Source organism: Poecilia reticulata, linkage group LG14 (assembly GCF_000633615.1).
Source record: "Poecilia reticulata strain Guanapo linkage group LG14, Guppy_female_1.0+MT, whole genome shotgun sequence".
NCBI classification, from domain to species: Eukaryota; Metazoa; Chordata; class Actinopteri; order Cyprinodontiformes; family Poeciliidae; genus Poecilia; species Poecilia reticulata.
The window spans coordinates 9012329-9035597 of NC_024344.1; the positions used below are offsets into that span (position 1 = coordinate 9012329).

Here is a 23269-nt window from a genome sequence, read left to right on the forward strand (position 1 = left end):
AAAAAAAAAAGAAAAAAAGTACAAGTTAAATGTGATCAAACTGACGTACATTTAAAAAAGAAATCCCTGTGATGAACACCATTCAAAACGTAATGAAGGGAAGCCAAAAGAACAGAGAAGAGGTGCGGCAATCGTCGTCATGGAGAGCGACTTAACTACGAAAACGGACCGACCAGATTATTTACACCCTTCGCCAAGMTCTCGAGATTAACTCGCGTCCGAACCCGAGTGATTCTGGCTCGGCGTGGCTGAGGATGACGAACGGACTTGCTCTCGATCAACACAGCAAGGCAAACAAAATGACAAGGGGAACTTTGTCTGCTCTCTCTGAATGATGTGTTTGAATGAAAAACAACCAGGTCTCCTGCCAGAAAGGCTGATATTCTGCAAGATCGTCCTTTCATTTATGTCGTCACAGATTTACAGGTGCATGTTTAAATTATTACTTTACTTCATTCAGCTATTAAATTTAGAAAGTTAAACTCATTTATATAGAAGCTGATACATTTCAAGCAATTATTTATTAGTATAATAAATAATTTCTCCATATCCAATCTCCATACTTCCCTCTTCAACGATGACGTTTAGTGGCTCACACACGTCAGGGACAAGCTGCTGGACGTCTGGCAAATCAGCAGAGCATTTCTATGCAATAAAATCAATTTTTTCTGCTAAATCAAAGTTTGGTTTTCAGTTAACTTTAACCCCAAATCTTCACAATTACCAGAAACAAGTGCCTGAAATGTGTTATTTGAGCAATGARTCTACGCAGCTTTTTGAATTAGGTCACTGAAATGGATTCATTTTATTTAGCGACATCATTGTCACGCACCTGCATGACGTGACATTTTCATGAAAACAGAAACACAGACATCTATGGCAGCCGTAAAGCTGGAACTTTATGAGCAGACGCACGTCGGATCGGTGATGAACGAACAGCCTAACGTCATGACGTTTACACAATTGCACTTTTTTCTTCTTCTTTCTTTTCGTACCTTTGTTAGGTGAATTAGCTACAATCCGCGTGATAAAAAGTCAGATCTTTTTGTTTAATCTCTTTTTCAAGGTGACTATCAGTTCAGTCTCTTTGGGAGCCTCCGGCCCTGCGCACCATATTCCCATGCGGATAAAAGTCCTGTGTAATCCTACTCTTCAGAGGACGCGTCTCAAACTTTAAAAAATAAAAAATAAAATAAAATAAAAATACTGCTAAAGGAATGTTAGGACATCTCCGTTTAAAAAAATACTTCCATATAAATTACATGGTAACAACTGCTTATTATACACCTCTATGTACATCAGTTTGGAAACATTTCCAACAGTATAAATTAACATTCTTTTTCTCTCTGTCTCTCTCTTCTCTTTTTTTTTTTAAATCGACATTGCACATAAAAAAAGTGTAAAAACGGCACTGAACGTACATGCTGAGTTCGCTACGTCTTGTCGTGCAACGTGGGCAGCTCCGGCGCTGGACGGGGGCCGCTTTCATATTCACCACCAAGCACCCCGCCGCCCCCACCGTGCTGCTTTCTATAAAGTGTAGCAACAACATGTGCAATTAAAATCCAGAAGAGGAGTTTGGGGGGAGGGAGGGAGGGAGTACGTCATAGGATTTAAAATCTTTTTTAGATTGTGAAGTCACACTGTGGTACAGGCAGTTTAAATACAGTATATTCTGCTGATTGTCTTTGTACGGTGATGTAATTGTGATGTTTTAATGGGTGTTTTGTTTTTTTCTTCCCCTTCCTGGACAGACTGCAGCAACACACTCCAATCTCCTGTCTGTTAACCGTCGTCTCTGCATTATCCACAAAACGGAGACAATCAAAACAACGGCTCCTGCACACGCTCRTCTGCTCCAAGCTGATCGAGACAAAAGGAGAGCAGCTGCAACAGCCGATAAGTAGCTCCACAGAATCCGAAACGTGTTCTTTCACCATGCTGACGTAAAGTAGTGTCTTTCAGATGGAAGTGGCTCTATAAATGGCTCTATAAATTCTCAATGCGGAATGGTAAAATAAACAGAGGGACTTCTGTGGGGGTTTTTGTTTCTTAGTGTGAATGAAGCCGTTGCAGGCAACAATCTGAAACTCAGCTCACCTGGTTGGTGTTGGAAAATTTGGAGTCTTCTGAAATATTCAAACAAGCCGTCACAAAACMGGCTGACGGTTGGACTTGCACCCCTGTTGTAAGATGTGTAAAAAGCCCCAAAATAAATTCATCTTTTGCTGCAGAAGCATCGCCTCGCACTAAACACTTAGAAAAGTCATTTGTTCGGTTTGCTAAATCAACACCAGAATCAACACGCTTTTATTTTTACATCACATGTCCTGATATTTCAAAGGGTTCAAAATGCCATGCAGGCTGGGCTAACCCAGATTCCCAACAAGGGCGGRCCCACAGCATCACTGATCCTCCACTATACTAAACAGTGGGCAAAACTCTTTCTCCAATCTATGTCTCTTGTTTTATACCTAACCCAAGTGGTTACGGTGGATGAAAAGGGGAAAAGTGGAGAAACAAAAACAGTTTGTATAAATACTCTACAGATGGTAAGATGTGGCTGAAAGGTAGTTGAAGTTAAAGTGGCTAACCAAGACCAACTAAAATCAAAAGTTGTCCACGGACRACCAAAGTTTAACGAGTGGTCGGGTCTGACCCGAACCACATGTGCTTCAGTTTAAGTCCCAGCAGCTTTGTGCAAACTCCACACATGAAGAGTTTGTGTGGCAGCTTTTGYATGGCATCTAAAGGTTGCCACGCAGACTCGGTGAGCTCAAGATGCCACAGATTTTTTAACTTTCTTTTACAACATGAATCAAATTAAAGGCGGGGTTGACTTAATGCTGTGTTGCTGAAACAAACGAAGTTATATGGAGGCTTTTTACGCATCTTTACCGGGGCAGTGTGCATGTTTCCATTCGTAAAGCAGCTGATTGGACTGTTGGGAACATGAATTTACGCTTTTCTCGTGTGCATGAGGCTTTTCTGAAATGGGACGAGCAGAAGACCCGGCATGTACCTCGGAGCAAACCGGAGCGATTTCTGTCAGAACATCTGTGTGTAAGACCAGCTTGTATTTCCAATAGGTAGTTTTTGTTGTGTAATGATTTCAAAAAGGACTCTTGAAACAGACTCTGCTCAGAAAATAAGGACTTACTGCAAACATAAAGGTCACAAAAATTACTACGTATATATATAGGTAATCTATTAATTAGAAAATCTGGATGTCTTATGTTTTAATAACAAATTATGCTCTTATGAAAATATACCTTTTATATTCCAAATGGACCTGAGCTGGATTTTTAAAGCCATAATCAGATGCAACCAATCGAACCACAACATGAACGTTATCATGTTTGAAGGCACAATTCGTCCTCCCCGCCTCCCAGCTCGTCGCCGACACCCGGTGCTCCGCGGCGACCGCTTCAGTTTGCAGAGGTCTGCGGTGGGACGGCTACGGCACCCCTCGCTCCTTCAGTCCCGGATTGAGGCTTTAAAAATCTAGATAGACCTCCAGCTTCCAGCTGTAGTGTGTGTTACGTCACACCTGGCTTTTGATAAAGTGGTCRTCGCACTTGTTTTGTAAGTTCTTCTGTAGTGACTCGACGTGCCTAAATCGTGGTTCAAACGGTGGGAGGGAGGGGATAACAGGGCTCACCTCCGACTCTCCATTTTCACTGGAAATAAAGTGTCACGAGTAGCTTAGCATTAGCGTCATGCCACAGGAGGGGAGCTGAGCCGGAGATCAGGAACAGAGCAGAACGTTTGATCTTAGGTAAAAAATAAATAAATATTCTACKTCCGGGGAGATAGGGGTACCAAAGTGCAAACACTTATATGAGAACTTTGCTAGAAGAAAACCTCCACTTGTCGGTCTAAAATAGTTTTTTTTTTGTTTGTCTGTTTGTTTGTTTTAGTTTTTTTTTTTCAAACATCTTTGATGATCCACTCGTTGCAGCTGTCCTCCTGAGCGCGACGCGGCCTCGAGATTGTCCTCGGATCCGGTGGGCGCTGTCGGGTCAGCGCAGCCTCTACTTGTGGTGTCACTATGACGACGTGCAGGCCGGATCCCTCCCCGCCTCGCCCCCCCCCGTGAATCAGGAGGCTCGACGGCATGCTGTCACCTGCAGGGCGGCGTCAGAGAGGCAGATCCTCAGAGTTCAGACAAAGTCCTCGGTGCTACCGTGTTAGCATGTTCCTGAAGTCTGAAACACTGCCTGGCTGGTTTTGGGAATGTTGGTACTGCCTTTGCTGTTGCTGCTGCTGCTGCTGCTGTGGTTGTTGCTGCTGCTGCTGCTGAGCAAGTGGCAGTTGCTGCGTTTGTGGCTGCTGCTGAATGTATCCCATGGTGCTTTGCTGTGGGACGTTAGTGGCGTGTAGGAAAGCTGGAGCAGATCCACCGTGTACAAGTCCTTGGGTCATCTGTGGAAACAAAAAGGTTTGAAAAAGGTCTCTGTTCAGTTTGGTTAGTGAAATTTTACCTTTTATGGAAATGTAGCGCTAACTAGACACAGAATCTTGCAGAAGTATTACCAAATGTCAACTTTCTCACATTGATTTATAGGTATTTACATCTAAAAATAATTTATTCTGATAAAATCATGGATTTATATCTGTATTACTTTCATGTCTTATTTTTTTGTGTAAAACAAATAAATCCACTCCTCCAACTTCCAGTGTCATTTAAAAGCAGCCAATCAGAATTTATTCTGCTCCGTTGCCAGGGAGACAACGGAAGAATATCACCTCTGTGATTGGCTGTCTGAAATGTCATAGCGAGGGTTTTATTTTTAATTTTTTTTATGAAGTTTTTTATGAAGAGTCTTGAGACAACATTTGTTATGAATATTTGACACTATGTTGTGATTCGGCAGTCAAAATTCCTGGAGTTGTGTGTCGCCATTTGATCAGCTTATATCTATTATAATCTTTGAGAAAATGCGAGAGGCTGCTGGGCAGCTGGGAGGTTAATGTGGCCTTCAGGACCAATGGGATAAGCCAACAAAAAAAGATTTTAAAAAATGCATCTAAAAACAAAACGACTATCGCTTTAATGAAATGAGTAATACACAATATCCGCATATTTAAACAGAACCTATAACATGTCAGATTTCTTTTCAGTTTCAGAGAAGAAGGCTTTGATCGCTTTTGCTGCTGTTATGTACCTGAAAGAACTGCTGGGGCTGCTGGAGCTGCACGGAGTGCTGCGAGGCCTGAGGCTGGCTGTGGTAGGCTGACTGGGCCTGATGCGTGATGAAGGAGTTGTGTGGGATCATTATGGGGGAGGTGAAAACGGGGGAGGGCACCAGCACGGCGTTGCAGTTGACCTGTTGCATGGTGAAAGAGGTGATCGGCTGCTCCAAGCTGTATCTGTAAGKAGRCCAGTGAGGAGCTCAGACGAAGTATCACGATAAACTCAATAAATGAGYCAAGTGTCGCAGCGTGGCCGCTTACAGAGTTTGGGAGATGCCCATGTTGCACTGAGAGGGCTGGGAAGTGACGCTGCTAGTCGGAACCATGGTCTGCATCGGCTGGTTGAGAAGCATTCTGCAGGAGAGACGGTTTGTGATGTAAAAACTACGTCTCCTGCATAAAACAGCAGACAAATTATTATTTTTTTATTTTTTCCAGGCTTCTCACCGTAATTGCCCGTCGTGGCTGAACTGGCTGTCCGTCTGTCTTTGGTTTGTGTCCTGYTGAGGCCTCGTGTTGGTCTGGGAGAACATCATGGGGTTGCTGTAGAAGGGTGTCGTCAGGCTCGTGCTTGTCTGCATCGGCAAACTCACCGACTGGCTCTGTCTGCTCCGAGGAGCCCGCTGCTGAACCTGCAGCGCGGAGACAGAGACGCACGATAAGCTCCCGAGAGACGCTGACATTTCATAACAAACAACTTCTGAACAAATAAAAACAGGTTTGGTTTGTTTTTCATTACCACCCAAATGAATCGTCTGGAACAACATAATCAACACTAATCATTTTGAAAATTCAGGTTCCCAAATTACAAACAAAATTCACTGGTCTGAGGCCATTTGCAGCAAGTCTTCGTCTCTCCCCACGCTATTTCCTGTCAAATCACTGTTCAATAATGGCCGCTAATGGGAAAACAATATTCATAAAGAGTAATTGTTTAACATTTAATTTACCTTAAAAAAAAMCCCTCTAAAAGCAATGTTTTATACATTTATGAAAAATTATCTTACTAAAAATGAAAAAACGCAACAAAAACTTGTTGATGTTCATTTTTTGAACGAATCAAGCAAAATGCTTTCCTGTGTTTATGATTAAGTTAACATCTGTTTGTCCCTCTCTTCATATTCCCCACTCCTTCATTATATGTTGCGCTAAATGCTATTAGCTTGTAATGTTGCAGCTAGCTTAGCGGTGAGTGAATGCCAGAGTTAAGTTGTGTTTATTTTGTTCTAAAATCATCCAAAATCCTTCAATATGGCGTTCATATGGAGAGCCAGCCATGTTGGCGTTATTATGAAGCTACAGCTAAAGTGAACAGGTTAATTTGAGCCATTGACGTATGTTGCTAGCACAGCTAATAATGCTAAACGCTAATGTAACATGAAACAGATATTTTAAAAATGTCACCTCTCTAAACATATTAAAATATTTCTGTTTATCATCTGTTTAGCGCTGCCTCTCTCTCTTTATGTAAATGTTTTATAAATGCATTGAAAATTATCTTATTTCCAATCTGTATTCAACCTGTGCAGATGGTGAAGTGTTTTCTCTCAAAGAGAGTGGAGATGAACTGTGAGCCCCGCAGGCTGCTGGTTTCGGCTGGCCGGAGAGTTGTCTGATGACACTGGACTGGTTCTGGTTCTGGTTCTGTTGTGCTGGCCTTCCTGGGCCCTGCTGCTGCTGCTGTTGGGCCTGGTTGAAGTCATTGTGGATAGGCTGCTGTAACAACATCTAACACACACAAAACAAATATGAATCTACTTACTGAAAAGAGTTGGTTTATATCCTGCATGTTATTGTAGAAAAATATGTACACCTCTAAAAAAAACAATTAAAATAGGGTCATAAAGTTGCATTTGCAGAAATATAGGGGTCTAAGTCATTAAATATATAAATATTTAACAATTATGTATTAAACTCTGGCACTTCTGGCTTTTGATACAACAAAAAAGAAAATCAATCTGGGCTCTGCTATAGCTAGCATTTGCCTCTAGAGGGAGACGAGCTACCTTTACTTCTGAGGATTTGGTCAGAAGCTGATTTTCTTTCTTATATGAAGCTTCAAATGTTTTTGTTGATTCAAGGCTCTAATTAGACAAATGTCCATCATTCCTTTCCTCAAAGTCTGTGCTTTTTGTATTGCAGATAATATATTTTTCCGGAAAAGCCGATGTCGTTACTTGGCGTCTTTCGAGTGGCTGCTACCTGTAGATTAGCAAGATGGAGCTTCTCCTTAATATCGTGCAGCTCCTGCTGCTGCGTCTTGATGTCGGCCTGCAGAATGCGCGTCCTCTCCTCCAGTTGTTCCTTCAGCTGGTTCATTACGCCGAGCTGAGGCTGCTGCAGCTGATACACAGAGGACTGCTGCTGCTGCTGCTGCGATTGCTGCTGCGACTGTTGCTGCTGTAGAGAAGAAACATGGAAACAGATGGGAGAAAATTTGTGTTACACTTGATTTATACCTATTTATTTTCTGTAACTTCTTTAAACTGCTCACATTTAACACACACACACACACACTTGACTTGAAATCGCTGATTAACTTGAGACGCATATTCAGCTCAWGCACCATCAGAAATCAGCAGATGAAGACAACACAGACCAGGGAAAACATGCGAGCTGAGCACAGAAAGGCCTTCCTGCTTCAGTTTCAGTTCATTTATTTGAKAAAGAAAAATTCCCCAAGTGTCGCTGTAGTTAATTATCACGAGGAAAAGCAATCCAGGAATCGTACAGCTCTTCTAGAAACACACAGCCCAGGGTTTCCTCCAGTGTATTTTAAGCCTGGCGGGCCACCAGGCTTTACTTGTGGCCCCACCAGGCTTACTTATTTAAGTCTTATTAAAATGTTTGCATTTTTAAGACTCAATAGTTGGTGTTCAGGTATTAATCTTCCAATCTGTCAATAACACATAATTATCTAACACAACGGGCTGCTGGATGAATGACTGCCCTGGCACACAACCACCAGGCTTAGCAAGTTTTCTGAGGGAAACCTYGCAACCAGTCCGTAGTTCAACTACAAATTGAAGATGTAGTGCTCTTTGTTTTTCTTCTCCTGATGTCCTTTTTCTAATCGCAGGCTTATAACCAGACCAAGCGTCAGTGTACATGAGCAGCGGATGAAACAGACCCAAATGGCAGCGGCAGTCATAACAGCGAGATACTGTACACAAGTATAGCAGAAGGAGAGCAACAGGSAGGAGAGGAAATCTAAACACTGACCATGGTGGAGTGCTTGCTGCAGGTTGGAGAAAGGGAGAGGCTCATTTGGGGAACAAGGTCAAAGGAATTTTGTCTTTGAGCCAAATTCTACATTGGGGAAAAACAAAAATAGACACGACTGATTCTATCTCTTCAGGCAGCGAGAATTTTTTTAATGTGAACTTGTTTGGAATAAGCTGACCTTTGACCCACTGGGCTGGAGTCTGGCAGGTGTCTTCTCTGGTCCAATGGAGGCTGACGGCCATGATGGTGTGCAGGCCTCTGTGTAGGAGTTTGCTGCTGCAAAGGAGACGGCTCACTTTTAGACACACAGATTGAGCATTGACTCTGTTAGGACAGCGTTTCCCTGGCAACCGATGAGTAAAACCGAGGCGAATACAGTAAAGACGTAAAACAGAATAGGTTTAAGACAACATATGATCAGTCTGCATAAATTATATGTTTCCCAACAGTGAAGAGAGAGAAGTCCTAGTAATAAGAGAAAGGGATCAACGATTGATAATTTGATAATTGTTATAAATATCTGTCCAGCACATTTATGAAATGTTTTGTTTGCTTAATTTAATGACGGTGAATTAAAACTTACAAAAAAACCGACACAAATCCTTCACTTTCTTTAATTTTTCTGATATTTTGACCAAATGTACAGTTCAGTCCAAAGTCATTTTGGAAGTCTAAAATGAAATCCATTTTGGACTTCAAATAATGACTAATCAAAACTTGATCAAAATTACACAAAGTATAATTAGAATAAAAGTTAAAAGAAATTTGTATTTGATTATTTATTTGCTACAAGAAAGATTCTTGGCAAATCTTACACTGATGAAAAGATTGTGAATTTCCTTTCAAGTGGTGCCACATTTGTGAGAAAAATAAATTTGTGGATTTGAGTATGTGGGTTTTGCCGATATAYCCTGCCAAATCGAGCAACTTTATAGACGGCAACAAAAAACATTTGGTATGTACTGAAATATTCCATCAAGACGAACACTGGAAATCAAATTATTCTGGTGATTATTACCTTTAGGAGGGGTTTCAAAYACAGACAATGTGATGGCAACACTTTACTATCTAGATTTYGTTATCTGAACGCAGGGTTTAAAAAACGCAAACCAAAGTAAAACAAAATATTCTCTCCTCTTTTAAAGTGCRAAGATTGTTTTCTTGAAGTTAAGATAAAAGAAGRGACACAATTCATCTGTGGTTGTACAACAGCTTCTGATTCAGAGGCCTTTTCATTCCGACATAAATCCACACACTGTTTTTTATTACAGCCCACACAAACCGAGGTTGAGCAAGTAAAATATCTGCAACTCATAATTCTGACAGACGCTGTTTCTAAACAAGTCCACCACTGTGTGAGTGTGTATTTCAGGGAAGATTCAAGCCTGGTTTGCTTTTTATAAACAGATACTGCTACRAAAAAGCCCCAGCTGCTGCATTGTCTTCATAAATACGCAGGTGGAAGTATTTAGTGCGTTACATAGCTGGTGGGACAGCAGACAGAAGCCACGGGGTTTGGAARCATTTCATCAGAGATGCATCATCACCCACACGTATAAGGAGGTGTTGCGATGACGCCATGTCTGCTTCGTTCCAGGAGTTTTACCGCTGATTACAAAGTTTCCTAAGATTCCATAACAAAACATCCACTGGGGGATTTTCACACAAAAAAAACACACAAAAAACGAAGCGACCTGTGATTTCTATGCTGASAAAATAAAGAAAATGTCCAAAGCTTTGCTCAAAGTGACGAGCAGCAGTGACGAGCAGCACAAACACAAGAATAGTGTTTTGTTTTATTTTGTTTTTACATGGAAACCTGCCTCAAAGTGACTTGGCAGTTTAGAGAGAAGAGGATGACTCACACAAAGAGTCCGACAGGGCGGTGTGGGAGGATTTCCGAGAGCTATGGGAGGACACTGAACGTGCGCCACTGTTTCTGTCCCTCGTCGCGTCCAGGGTGGAGCAGATGTCCAAGTACAACTCCTGAGCCTGGGGAGAGAAAAAAACAGTATTCATGCCTCTTCAACCTATTTTACGTCATGTCATGGTATATGTATGCACTTTATTGGATTTTACGTAAGCACAGCATAATTTTAAAGCGACATAGACTCATGACTTTGTGTRGCGTATTGTGCATTTGCATTCAGCTTTCCTGAGTCAATATAACACTTAATATGCCCACCTTTACCTACAAATAGAGCTGTACGTCTTTTGAGTTTTATCTACTAGCTTTAGACCTYTAGAGACTGAAAGGTTTGACCTTTCACCTTTGCAAAAGGTGAAAGGTCACAAATGAAGTCACAAATGCGACTTCTGGTCGCATTTGTGACAAATRAGCAATTTCCTCTCAGGGATCAACAAAGTATATTTTACTCTATTCTGGGCTCAATGCTTCAGGAAAGTGAACCTCCGTACCAATTTAATTCATTTTCCCATCAAATCTGACCTAATCCCCTGTCTTTGCAGACAAAAAGAAAAACAAAATCCCAACAGCATGATGCTGCCTCCACYATGTTTCACAGTGGGGATTTGTGTTGAGGACTTTCCGCATTGAAATTCAAAAGAGGATGACACCACTCCCTCTTAGCAGTTAACACAACATTCGTGTGAAACAAAGCCATGCAAAGTGGCCACTGGGAGATGGAAAGAAGCTGCTCCAACGCTCTGGCAAACAAAATTACTATTTTCAACAACACACACCWCTAACTGCATAGTCTGACCTGGTGAATGTTACTTTTAGAGCCTTTTTATGAAATGTATGTAATATTTTGCAACAAAACTTTAGGTTTGTTTAGGTAAAAACCTAATGCGGTTTCAAATTCTACCAGGCTGCTCTTCCTGTTTGGCRAGCCAAAACGAGGACGCGCACGACTGGGCAAATGACAGGAAATGCCCATCCTCGACAGGGAGTGTGCCAGCCTGCGGTGAGACGCCTTTTGTGTGGACTGACACGGCAGCCATAAATCAGGCCCAACAGGTGACCCATCAACGCATTCTCCCACCTGAGCAGACGGCACCAGTAGCTCCTCCACAACTACCATGATAAACGCTCTCCTCGTATTGACTGCTGGCTGCTCKGTGGGTGGCCATTTTGATATGATGGAATGAAATCTGCTTTAATTTTCTATCAAATTTAAACACAACATTCACTGTCCAGTTTACAATTACAATAGATTATACTGAAATTTGCCGCTACAGCATGTCAAAATGTGACAAATGTTGATCGTTAGGAGTAAATTTTAGGGCTTCTTGAGAATTATTCTTGTAATCAATTAATCTGTGGATTATTCTGACAATTAACCGATTAACTGGATAAACAAAATTGCACAGTCTACAGATTTTTCATTAGAAGATGCATATATAAATAATTCAACTCCCTTTTTAATTAAGAGCRTAAAATGCAGTAACATAATATTCCTTTGGTAAATCTGAACAGGGTGAATTCAAAGGTAAGCAACCTGAGGAATTTGTGCTAAAACATATTCATAAACGAAGGACTTTTTTATCTTAAATAATGTCTTGTGCAGTTCATGTATTTTTGTACAATATGTTGTTTTTTCCAGTAAATGGCCTTTTTTGAGTCTGAATACTCCAGTTAACGATTAATCAATTACTAACTTAGTTGATGATTATTTCACAATTAATCCAATGAATTGTTTCAAACCAAGAGACATTTCTGCTTATGCAGAACTCTTACCTTCACAGAGGATGGCGCTATCTCAGGTGGCGAAAGCTCCTCCAGACCAAAAGCTCTCCTCCGTTCAGCTCGCACTTCCGCGTAACTGAACGAGACACATTCGTGTGACAAGTTTCATTCCCACTCCTATTTACAGATTCTCTAACAACAGAAACGTCTCACATGATGCTAGACAAAAGGAAACCCTCAGGATTACCTGACAACGGTGTGAGTGCAGACAATGAACTCGGGTTTTGAGTTCCACTGGTGGTAAGTAATGTAGTAATGAGTCTGCAGCCAAATCCACTGCTGTCCCTTGGTCAGGAAGCGATAATAGCAGGATTTACCCTTTCCAAACTGCATTACTGAGAAGTTAAAGGGAAAATAAAAGCTGCTGTCAATGYTGCGCTCACAAGTTCCTGGTTTTATTTCATTAGTCAACCAGTGATGAAGATTTGTAATAAAGAGGCAACGCTGGGTTTCTTACATTGCTTGTGACACTGGGCTATGAGCTCCAAGTCATCCACATGGTAGTAATCATACCCCGAAGTCCCAAGAACCTCAAATGGTAAGTAGCCTATRATTGGTGATGCTCTGAAACATMAARGTGATGATAAACATGTGAGATTACCTTARTCTGGGGGTAAAATAATCTTGAATAAATATGACAAGTTCAGTTTCTCACCTGTGATCTAAAAACAGGAACTTCCATTCAAGGCTGTGTCTGGACGTGAATTCGTCACAAGGATCGTCCACGTTACACAAATCCTGAACAAGAGTACAGTAGCAGAGTCAGACATTTTTCCTTACAGTATTTTTTGTTTGTTTTTTGATCCTTCTGTCCAGTGGTTTCCAGACACTGAATGAAGGTTAGCACCAAAAAGGACAGTGTGAGCTACTCTAGCTTCACGCATTTGGCAGCTCTGCCTCACAGTTTTGTTCTCACTAAATCACTGCATGACCATATTTGTGCGTCACTATCAAACACGCTGAATGTTCTGACCAAACAGATGTGGCCTTGAACTTCCATATTTATTCTGCACAAAGAACCGAGCCGAGKTTTAAAATTGTAAATTTAAAGCAAGGACTGGCAAAAGGTTTGCCACAAGTCAAAAACATTTGAAGGTGAAAGCATGAAGCCAAATGGTCAAGTAGTGACAAACTGTATTTTAATAAAAATAAATAAATAACGTTTCGGCACAGCGGAAAGTGTTATTGATCTGAAGGGAAAGGAAATAAATGAAACAGATCGGTTTTCCATTTAAACTTTTCMGAATTTCTTGTTTCACAACGTGACAAATATTGAGTTAAAATACTATATTATTTGTAACATAAATTTCATTTTTGCAAAAAGKAATATAGAACAAACTCATATTTGTTCTACTGTGGTTTATTGCAGCGGAATCGCTAAATTAGCTTTAACTTTGTTTTCATAYGACTTGTTGATAATTTGCCTAGCACCATGTTTGTTGTGGATCCAGTTTATTGTGTATGAACCCAACTTATTCTCCTGCTTCATAAACTAAGTACTGAGCTTTAAATGTTGAAACATCCAGTGATTTAATGATGTGCTTACCTGAGGGAGAGCTACGGAGCTATCATATAGGAAGATGCAACAGCCAAAACAATCTTTTTTTCCACTAYGACTAACAGCGTAAAGGCTAAATTAATTTAAAAWTTTGATTTTTATTCATCCACAAACAAATTGATATTATATACATATWTTCATTTGTTGACTTCTGTGATTCTATGAGTATTTTCTGCAACAAGGAAATCACATTAGCATTAGCATGTGATTCTTCACAATTTAACGCCATTTAACACAGTCYAATAAAGTTTAATAGATCTAACTGTTTTAAACATGAATATATTCAAGTATGGAGGCTTGAATGAATAATGAATCATATGCATGCTTCTTAATGTTGACTGGACTCAATTTGAACAGTTGAAACAAAAATGATGGSTGAATTTTAAGGCTATAAAGTCATACTTTGGRAAACTTCTGATTTTGCTTYGGCWTACGACGTCAGCATTTAGCTGCTGAAGCATCCTGGGGTGATGTTATTAGATGAGACCAATGTGTCATATTCAGCCCTAACAGAGCAACAAATGAGCAGACATAATAGTGTCACTAAGGACCAAAATGTGCCATGTCCTTGGCCCTGCCTCATTATTAACACACATGCTGCTTGTTATTTCTCTGGGAGGTTTAACAACAGATASATGAAAAACAATCAGTATTTTAGGCCTCAAACTGCTCTTACCTTCAGAAACTGTGGAGTGACTAATCGTACAGTTGCTATGAGGCAGACCTGCTCCTCCAGCGACGACTGCAGACTTCTCGGTAACGTCAGTTCATGCCCGTTACAAGAAGATGTAGGCACTGTGTGGCAAGGAGTATGTTATTTTGTTTTCAAAACGTGTWAAAWWAAGKKGRWTWWTTKKKKWWTTTTTTAAATRAAAWTTTCTTACCATGGTTATGAAACTTAAAATCTCCAACAAACTTGACATATTCATACACAGGAGGCTCCTTGGGGTCCATGTTACCCCTGGCTAGATGACAGCAAAATTCAATATGTGTCTCACCTGCAAAGATTGAGACATTTTCCACATTAGAATTTACATGAATTTACATAAAATCATCCCTTACTCTTTTTAAATTCTGCAGACCACACTTTTAAATTTTTTTWWAAATTAAAATAAAACCTTTCACTTCATCATTTTCCACCACTTTGTGTTGGGCATTYACGTAACATCCTGTTAAAACACACATTCACAGTTTGTCCTTGTTGCATCTCAAAATGGGACAATAAGTGTGAGTACTTAATTTGTCATGCTTTTTTTAACTCGTGCTGTAATACTGATAAATAGCTTTTTTTTTAAAGTTTACACTCATAATTTTTGTTATTGTCCATTATATCGTTCAAATGCTTTGTTGATATTTAATAGCCTATAAAGAGAGGTCCATGGTTTAAAGCAGAGAAAGCTCACTTTAAGGTGTAGGTGATTTACAACAATACTAGTTTAGGTTCTCTGACAATTCTGCAGCTGCACTGATTCAACTCAACAATAAGTGGATAAAAATCAGGCTTTCCTGCTGTTACAAAGCCACTCTTGTTTATACAGATRGCCCTTCAGCAGAGTTGGCGATCGCTCCAGACAAKGCTTGGAGGCGGCCATTAAGGCCTCTAATGTCAGCCGGAGACACRACGATTCCCCCTCTCTCTTCGTCAGAAAAAGCCCATCAGAAACACAGGATTAAGGTCAGCGTCTCTGGCCTCCCATGCCACACCACTTTGGATTACTGTGTTAACATAACAGTGATTTAAAGTCTTAACTATGATACTAAGCTGGCTCCTATTATTAGCTAAAAGTCTAATCATAGACGCACGCTAATTAGAATTGCAATAAAACACAGACTCCAAAGCCGTCGCTTCTTCAATGTACAAAGAGCTGAATAAAAAAAATCGCTGCTGATGTGAGAAAACCTTTTGGATCTCAACAACCAGGTGTCAAGTTTGTGGTTTAAACAATKTCCCAAATAGGTGAGAATAAAATAAAGAGCAACARGATCAGCAATGAGTGGAGCACTTCTCCCTCTCCTGTTACATTTTTTGCTTCTCGTAAATAAAAGACCATCTACGGGTTTAACCTTTGTACTTCCGCCATGCTCCAGCATGGTGACCCAGACACAGATCGTGCAGCGAGGCCTCTCAGCAGGATACTCACTGTCAAGGAAATCAGCAGCAACAGGGTCAGTCATCAGCATGTGGGATGATAGCAGCTTATACACCTCGCCGTGTTCGCGCTCCGGGAGGAAATTCAAGATATTTTGGTCCACCATATCTGACTAGTGGAAAAAGAGACAGACGTTTGTCAGTCATTACATGCTGGCAGGACCTTCTCCCACATGTGTGGTCCTGTTCCTCTGTCTGTGGGCCTGTCACAATAACAAATCTAGTTGGATGATAAATTGCCCCAGCAGTTATTGCAATAAACGATAATGTTGTTTTGAGACCATTTTCAACTAATGTCGTGGCGATGGCAAAAGAATCCAAGAACTGATTCTAAACTTTAAATTGTAGTGAACATTTAACACATTTATCTTGGATATTATAAATTATAAACATCCAAGGTCAATAAACAAATCAATAACAGGGGCAATTGAAACCAAAACACCAGACAGAAGACTTTATCATCCAGTTTTTGGTAGAAAGAGAGGAAAAGAGAAAAACAAATCATGCAAATTATTGAGCTTTTTTTTCTTTCTTTAATTTATCATGCAATTTATTGACTTATTGATTATTGTGACAGGCCTATTGTATGTTAAAACTTTCTACATAAATCTGTTGAGGAAATGTGATTAGCATAATGCTAATCTTCATTCAACAAAGAAAAACAGACAAAACCTGTATTTGTTTAATTATATCCAATTAGTAAGAACAAAAATGTATTAAAAGATCATAAACTTTTACTTTTATTCAAAAATATGAACTGAAAACAAGACCAAATATGAACAACAGTTACTGGTGACAAATAACAGATTTTCTTTTTCCAATTAAGTAGCCATTGATACTGTAGGAAAATTAGGTGAAAAGATGATTAATTGTTAATTTACCGACTGCTCCGACTTACCGGTAAGTGGCCAATAAGTGACGACACACTGTCAGACACATATATGATGTTTCCATCTGTCGTTAATGCAACAAGGAAGCCATCCAGGGCCTGAAAGAGGTGAATGTGTTACATTTATCAGATGGTCACTAATGAAAGTCTCAGATTCCTACATCATTTTGCCAATTGTGTCATTCATTTATCGTTATAAAGAGAATTTGCAGGAGTAATATTTCACATCAGTCAGAATTCAAACTAAATCATCTGCTTCAAGGACRCATCCTGCTCAGCTTTACCTCCAACATGAGCTGAGTGAACTCTTCATTGCTGAGGAACGAGGGCTTCCAGTCCTGCTTCACGTCACAAATCTCGTTCTGCGCAGTGATGTCTGAAAGGAAGACTCAAGGTCAGCGATCGAGATTAAGTGGCTGAAATGATGACCTACAGATGTTCGAATGTGCGCAGACCTTTCTGTTTCTGTAAAAAGTCAATCGTCCTCTGCAGTATGGTGGATTTGTCCATCTTGCGCGGATGGCCTTGACCCTGGAGCATGGTGCATAGCTCCTTGATGAGCACATTGAACTGGTCTCTTCTTTTCTTTTCAGATTTGTTGCGAGATGCTCTGCAGAGCAAAGCACACATTTAAAAAAAAAAAAAAAAAATGGCAGCACAAGTGCAACGTAGTAGAAGTGGAAAACCACCAAAATTCTATTTAGTTGAAAGAAACAGGTTTCTTTCAATGCAGAAAGGAGACATTATTGCTTTTTTAGTTCATTGCTTTTATGTAAATAGAGCAAATATTTCACAGAACTTATGATGCGACATTTATTCAAGTTGTATTTATAATTTAATAAAATACGATATGTAACTAGGGCTGACAAGTAATTATTTTTTTATCTGATTAATGACAGGGCTGCTTGGAATTAATCATGGTTAATTAATTGTTAAAAAAAAAAAAAAAAACAGTGTTAATGAGTTCTCAGTGTTTTTGTTAGTGATGTCAATTGATTAAAATACAATGCAACATGTAGAACATGGGATCATTTCTCAGGTCTTTGATGCCCTTGTATTTAAAAAGAGAAATGTATGTCGTTAGAATATAACATAAATACATTTACTTAAACAGAATTAACCTAAAATTCACCATTCTGTGTGCAAGCTTACCTTGCATTACATACATCAAACAATCAGTTTTGTGAGTTAATTTTAACAACTTCTGGTAGCTTCAGCTTTATTGTTTTCTTTTGTAGGTAATGTTTAACTTCTCTTCCCTATGTGCTTGTACAGCTGTGTTGATAATTTGCTTCAAAGCGCTTTGATTATCCCGGTCGGCACGCCATTTGGCTTTTTCAGGTGTCCGAAAGAATGTTTAACTTTTTCTTATCAGAAAAGTCCTTGCTTAAGTAACTGAACGGTAAAAAAATAGCCCCCAATTCAACTTGTTTACCACCTCCGAACACAAAGTCACTGAAAACTAAAATTCATGTCGCATGAGAGCCGTTAATTCGAAGACAATGTAGGTTGTACCGGCCTATAAAAACGGCGATCATGACACATTCATATACGCAAGCTAACAGATAAAACAGTAAGACAAGATAAAGTACCTTTTTGCCCTGTCCTTCTCATCTTCATCCATTAAGTCCTCCACACAGCTGTTGGTACTGAAAGCACAAGGACGGGCCAATTAAATATTTTGTTTGAGAATAAGAAGTAATAATTTGACTGTTTAACATGCCGCAACAAGAAATAAAGTAATTGCCAAAACCCAACAGTGACTCAGCTCTTTTGACTTTCCAGGAAATGTGTGACAGCGTGCCAGCTGGCCGTGACACAGAAGCATAACATTTACCTAGATATTATTTACAGTCTTACAAAGTGACGTGAGTAAATATGCATATGTCACTTTCTACGTGTCAAAGAGTGTCACGATAATTCATTTCTGTCTTAAGACAGAATTGTYTTTCAGACAAAGTCAAACCAGCGTCGGGCAGAAATGGTGAAAGGTCCACAGTGTCTGCCATAACTCTGTTAGCATAACCTGGTAACCCAGTTCAAGCTCCTGGGAATCTTCACCTTTAATCAGGTCACTGTGGTAAATTAAAAAAAAAGAAGACTGCTCTGTGTTTAAGGAGACATGCAGCAAATCTCTGCATGTCTCCTGTTACCGTTTCTACAAAACAGATTTAAGCATCCATATCTTTCTCTTTCCAAGAGGAACAAGTACAACATTTTAAATCCATAATTTACACATGGTCATTACCCACAGCTGCAGCACAAAATCCGTTTAACTGCAGCACAAAATGTGGGTTGCAGTTGACCCACCAGTAAAAAGCCACATCAGGAAGTAGTTAAAAAGCCATAAGCAAAATGCACTGTAAGAGGTAATGCTGGATTGTGGACCAAGTGTAATACAAAGCAAAGGCTGGTGGACGCAGAACGAGACATTATCTYGTCCTCCAGTCCTGATGTGAAATGAGAAACATGCGGATCGGCCATATCTGATGCATGTTGTTTACATTTAATCCAGAACGTATTACAGCGCTTGGCTTTCTACATTACAGCCTTATTTCAAACTGTATCAAATCAAACTTTTTCTGCAAATACCCCATATTGACCATGTGGACYTTGTTTGGTTGTAAATTGATGAAGCTCAACATTGAGATTTTATAAACAAAGTATTAACCAAAATCTGTGAATACTTTTATTTTATTTTTTTWAAAATAAATTTGCAAAACATTCTCAAAAAAAAAAAAAACACATTGTCATAAAGGGGCATTTGTGGTTTGAATTTTGAACAAAGAGATTGCATGTTACACAAAAACATGTGTAACACGTGAAGTGCTATGAATACTTTCCATGTAAAAGCCTGGTGAGRATGATGGCTAATAGCTTTGCTTATATTTAAAGAATCAAATGTACTTGGGCAGCAGGCTTGTGCATGGATTAGAGTGTCAGGTTTTTTCAGKGAAAAATACTGCATGTCGTATACAGATGAATTCATGTGACCCTACAATGCATAGGACCAGAAAGAGCACAAGCTCATCTGTGTGTCTCATCTGAAAGTAATTAAGATTTATTTTTTTTCTAGCTACAATCAGTCCAATGTTAAGTACGATGGAGGATCAGTGATGCTGTGGGCCTGTTTTTCTACCAAAGGTCCTGTGGATACCAGGAGATTATTAAATAGCAAACTGTTAGGCTCTGCCTGAAAACKGAAAATGTGATGACGATCATACATATCACCAAAATCGTATGGCAATTAATTTCCCACCAGTTTCAAAACGGTAACACTTGCTTCTTTTTATGTCCTTAAAAATGTCTCATACAGATAAAACTCATTGGGAAGACATACACAGCTGTATTTCAAGTCCTTTTAAGGTGGCTAAATAATTTCAACAATACAGTACAATGAGTTTTCATGCAGCTGTACAAGTAGAGCATAAATGTACGACAACAGACCAATGTTAGTGTGTTTAATACTCACTCCCATTCCCTAAGCGTGGACGGACACGGGCCGCCGAAGTCTGAAAGGTTGTCCATACTCACTCCCTCTGCCAACCAGGCCCTTTCTGAAGTCTTGGAAGTCCCATCCGTCCTGACCTTGTTGGAACGCGCTATTGGAAAAAACTAATTGCCCAAAACCTTCTTGATTCCCCTGAAGGAATGCAGAATCCTGTAAAATGATGGAAAAATAATATAATTGTAAACATTAGCATGTTGTAGACTGATTAGCATAGTTATAAGTAAAAAAAAACATACAATAAGAACCTGATTTTTATTGTGGTCACTTACAATTTTAGATTATTTATAGGCCTCTCTGCCTTAAATAAATAGATCTGACCAGCTAAGCTGAGCGTCTGCACCCTTTATAGCCTAAAGAGCTATTTTGGCTTTTKAGAGTCGCAAGCGTCACATGACTGTTACATTACAAGACGACTTGTAATTTTAGATACRAAGTCACTCTAGGAAATTTGGAGTCACTTTTAAAGAACCCAATTTTTATTTCTATTTTCAGGATTCAAAATAAAGATAAAAATATAATTTTCCAAGGGAAGGATGGATCTTCTTGTGGGATGAAAAACGACATTAAAAAGCATGTCGAGAAAAAACCAATTAAAAACATATTAGTGTTACTTTTACTGTCAGTCTTTGTGGAAATAAATGCAAATATTGCAGGAAAACCTAGCTAAGACAATGCATTTATTATATCTATATTAACAAATAATAGTTGATTCTCCATCATTTTTAGCCAAAGTTATTGACAGCCGYTGTAGAACGTCCAAAGATCAAAGATCAGGGAACTCGTATCATTTCTATTCCTCAATAAACACCATGGCACCATGTCGAAACATTGTCCATTTATAGTTTTGTCTTTTTCTATGTTTTGTGATGATCAAAGAACGTAAAGCTTCTTTACTCTTCGTAGTTCATTTTTCAGATTATGTCAGCAGCTGTGTAGCCAGAAAGCAACACTGACCCAGTTCCAGTGGCATCTGAACGGGTCTTTGCCATAACTCTGCCTTCACCCTGATAAACAGATGATGTGGAAGCCATTTATTCCCAAAACCCTCAGACTCCAGTTTTGATTAGGAAGTCTGCCTCCTGCCTGCAACTGAACCCTGCTATCACCTAAAACCAGGCAGAATGAGTAACATTCACATGGACAGTTTTCTAGCTATCTGTCTTATTTATCCTTGTTCAAACCAAAATCAGGAAGTAAGCTAGCAGCGCAACAATCTTGCTATATGGATAAAAAGCATSAATATTTTTAAATGAAGGATTACACCTAGAAAGTGTAAAGTAGTGAGTGTTTCCACATCCTGCCTGTAAATGCAAATTTCACACTTGGAGTCAGTAGTTTCATTCAATTCAGTTTATTTATACGGTGCCAGTTTGCAACAAAGGTTTCAAGGCTCCTTCCAAAAAACTCCAGTTCATAAAAGGAAACACATTGTCAATTCAAAGTCAACATACATTTCAATTTRACTCTATTTATCAAGATGTCACAATCAGTTAATTATTCAGATTAGTGAAAATTTTTCAAATTTCAAACAGTCTGCTTCACATAGTTAAATTTGCAGCAATGCCCCATTCTGAGAATCCATGGAGCGTCATGGGAAAAGAAAACTCTCCTTATACTTCATCTTTTCATGAAAGTGTGAGTAAATATGACACGCCTCRCCAAGAAGTTGGCCATCTGTGAATTTTTATATTACTTTTAAACCTTTGCAAATTAAAGTACATCAAAAACTCACTTATCTGCACCCAAACTCTACTTGAAAAATTTAGGGCAGTGGTGTTTAAATTAACTATTAAAACTATTCTTATAAAACACTAGACTGCGGTTTTATATAAGATTTGTCTATTATTGCTAGTTCAATTTAATGCCTTCCTGTGGAATCATTAAAAATGCAATGTAAAGTAAATGAAGCATATCCACCTGGGGAAATGTACTTTTGAACTAAATGAGGATTTTTGAACAGGAGGAGCTCTCCTGACCTAGAAATCTGCCAGAGGCAGGCACATCTTTTAATAACTCAGCAGAAATCAAAGTGCACCAACCTTCTGCACACATTTTGTTTATGGCAGGTTTGAACAAAAAGCAGTATACACCTCTAATATAAACATAAGAACCGATTTAGTGACTGTGGCCATGGGTAAAACAACAACAGCATTTTGTTCCTCTTACTGGTTCACAGACAACACTGAGCTACCAGTTTTAATATACTTGCCTTTAATTTGATTAACAAAGTCAAACATAGGGAGGTTCAGAAATAAAGTGAACCACGTAGCRWTTACTTTTGGGTCATGAATATATGTGGCGAGTCACTTTAATGCAGGCAGTCATCAGKGTTTGCTTTATTCTATGTAGACAAGGAGTTGCCTCGGGTCAGACTGTAGCATAATATGTTAACTCAATCATTACAATACACGAAGGCCCACTATCACAAAACAGCTTACCACAAATAAGAGATGAAAAAAAAGAACTAAAAGACTCTGTTCCAATTAGCAACAGCTGATTAAGTTTTACGTCTTTTCCCCAATAAAAAACGCAATAAATTCTGACACGGAGATAAAAACATATATCTAAAAACAGGAGTAATTTTTTCAAACTYAAGCACTTTCTGTGTTATCTTAGACCTTTTCAACACTCCCGCAGCAAASATGGAGATAAGATTATATGTCACCGGTCTCGGAAGACAACTTGAGACAAAAAATGCGGAACCATAGCGATGTATTTGTACAACAAAAGTTAAAGAGTCAATTGACTGTAACCCCAACAGTCTCCTTTATATGGATCCGCCTCGCTCAGAATGAGTTTTAAACAGATCAGCAATTTTAAAACTGAAAAAAAAAACAGCAGTAGAATACATTAAATAGTCATTTCAATATCAATGTATGCAAAATCACAAAGAAAGCCATTACATTTCAGGCACAATGCATTCCTCCTCTGCATGGCAGTAATGCATCTGCTCTGCTGGATGGAAATTTAAAGTGACGCAGAATTGAGACTGAAAGCTCAGAGAGAGAAAGAAGAATGTTATGATGATGTTA

At 39.3% G+C, this 23269-nt stretch overlaps 1 protein-coding gene across 5 annotated transcripts in view; it reads right to left on the bottom strand.

Moving 5' to 3' along the window:
* Positions 1–1228: 1228 nt before the first annotated feature.
* The window catches only part of npas2 (neuronal PAS domain protein 2), a 46259-nt gene continuing 24218 nt past the window's right edge, over positions 1229–23269 (bottom strand). For 3 of the 5 annotated variants that reach the window (XM_017308725.1, XM_008427535.2, XM_008427534.2), the window contains exons 2-22: positions 20199–20387; positions 18319–18375; positions 17182–17336; positions 17011–17102; positions 16736–16825; positions 15830–15950; positions 14573–14686; positions 14365–14483; positions 12786–12868; positions 12588–12694; positions 12318–12465; positions 12122–12206; positions 10287–10413; positions 8600–8697; positions 8419–8505; positions 7399–7596; positions 6718–6924; positions 5644–5828; positions 5458–5550; positions 5169–5373; positions 1229–4425 (exon numbers count right to left, since the gene is read on the bottom strand). In XM_017308725.1, the coding sequence (XP_017164214.1) occupies positions 4183–4425; positions 5169–5373; positions 5458–5550; positions 5644–5828; positions 6718–6924; positions 7399–7596; positions 8419–8505; positions 8600–8697; positions 10287–10413; positions 12122–12206; positions 12318–12465; positions 12588–12694; positions 12786–12868; positions 14365–14483; positions 14573–14686; positions 15830–15950; positions 16736–16825; positions 17011–17102; positions 17182–17336; positions 18319–18375; positions 20199–20254 (2670 nt within the window). In that variant the 5' untranslated portion in view covers positions 20255–20387 and the 3' untranslated portion in view covers positions 1229–4182. The remainder of the gene's footprint in view (positions 4426–5168; positions 5374–5457; positions 5551–5643; positions 5829–6717; positions 6925–7398; positions 7597–8418; positions 8506–8599; positions 8698–10286; positions 10414–12121; positions 12207–12317; positions 12466–12587; positions 12695–12785; positions 12869–14364; positions 14484–14572; positions 14687–15829; positions 15951–16735; positions 16826–17010; positions 17103–17181; positions 17337–18318; positions 18376–20198; positions 20388–23269) is intronic. The other 2 variants (XM_008427536.2, XM_008427538.1) reach the window with 2 other exon arrangements.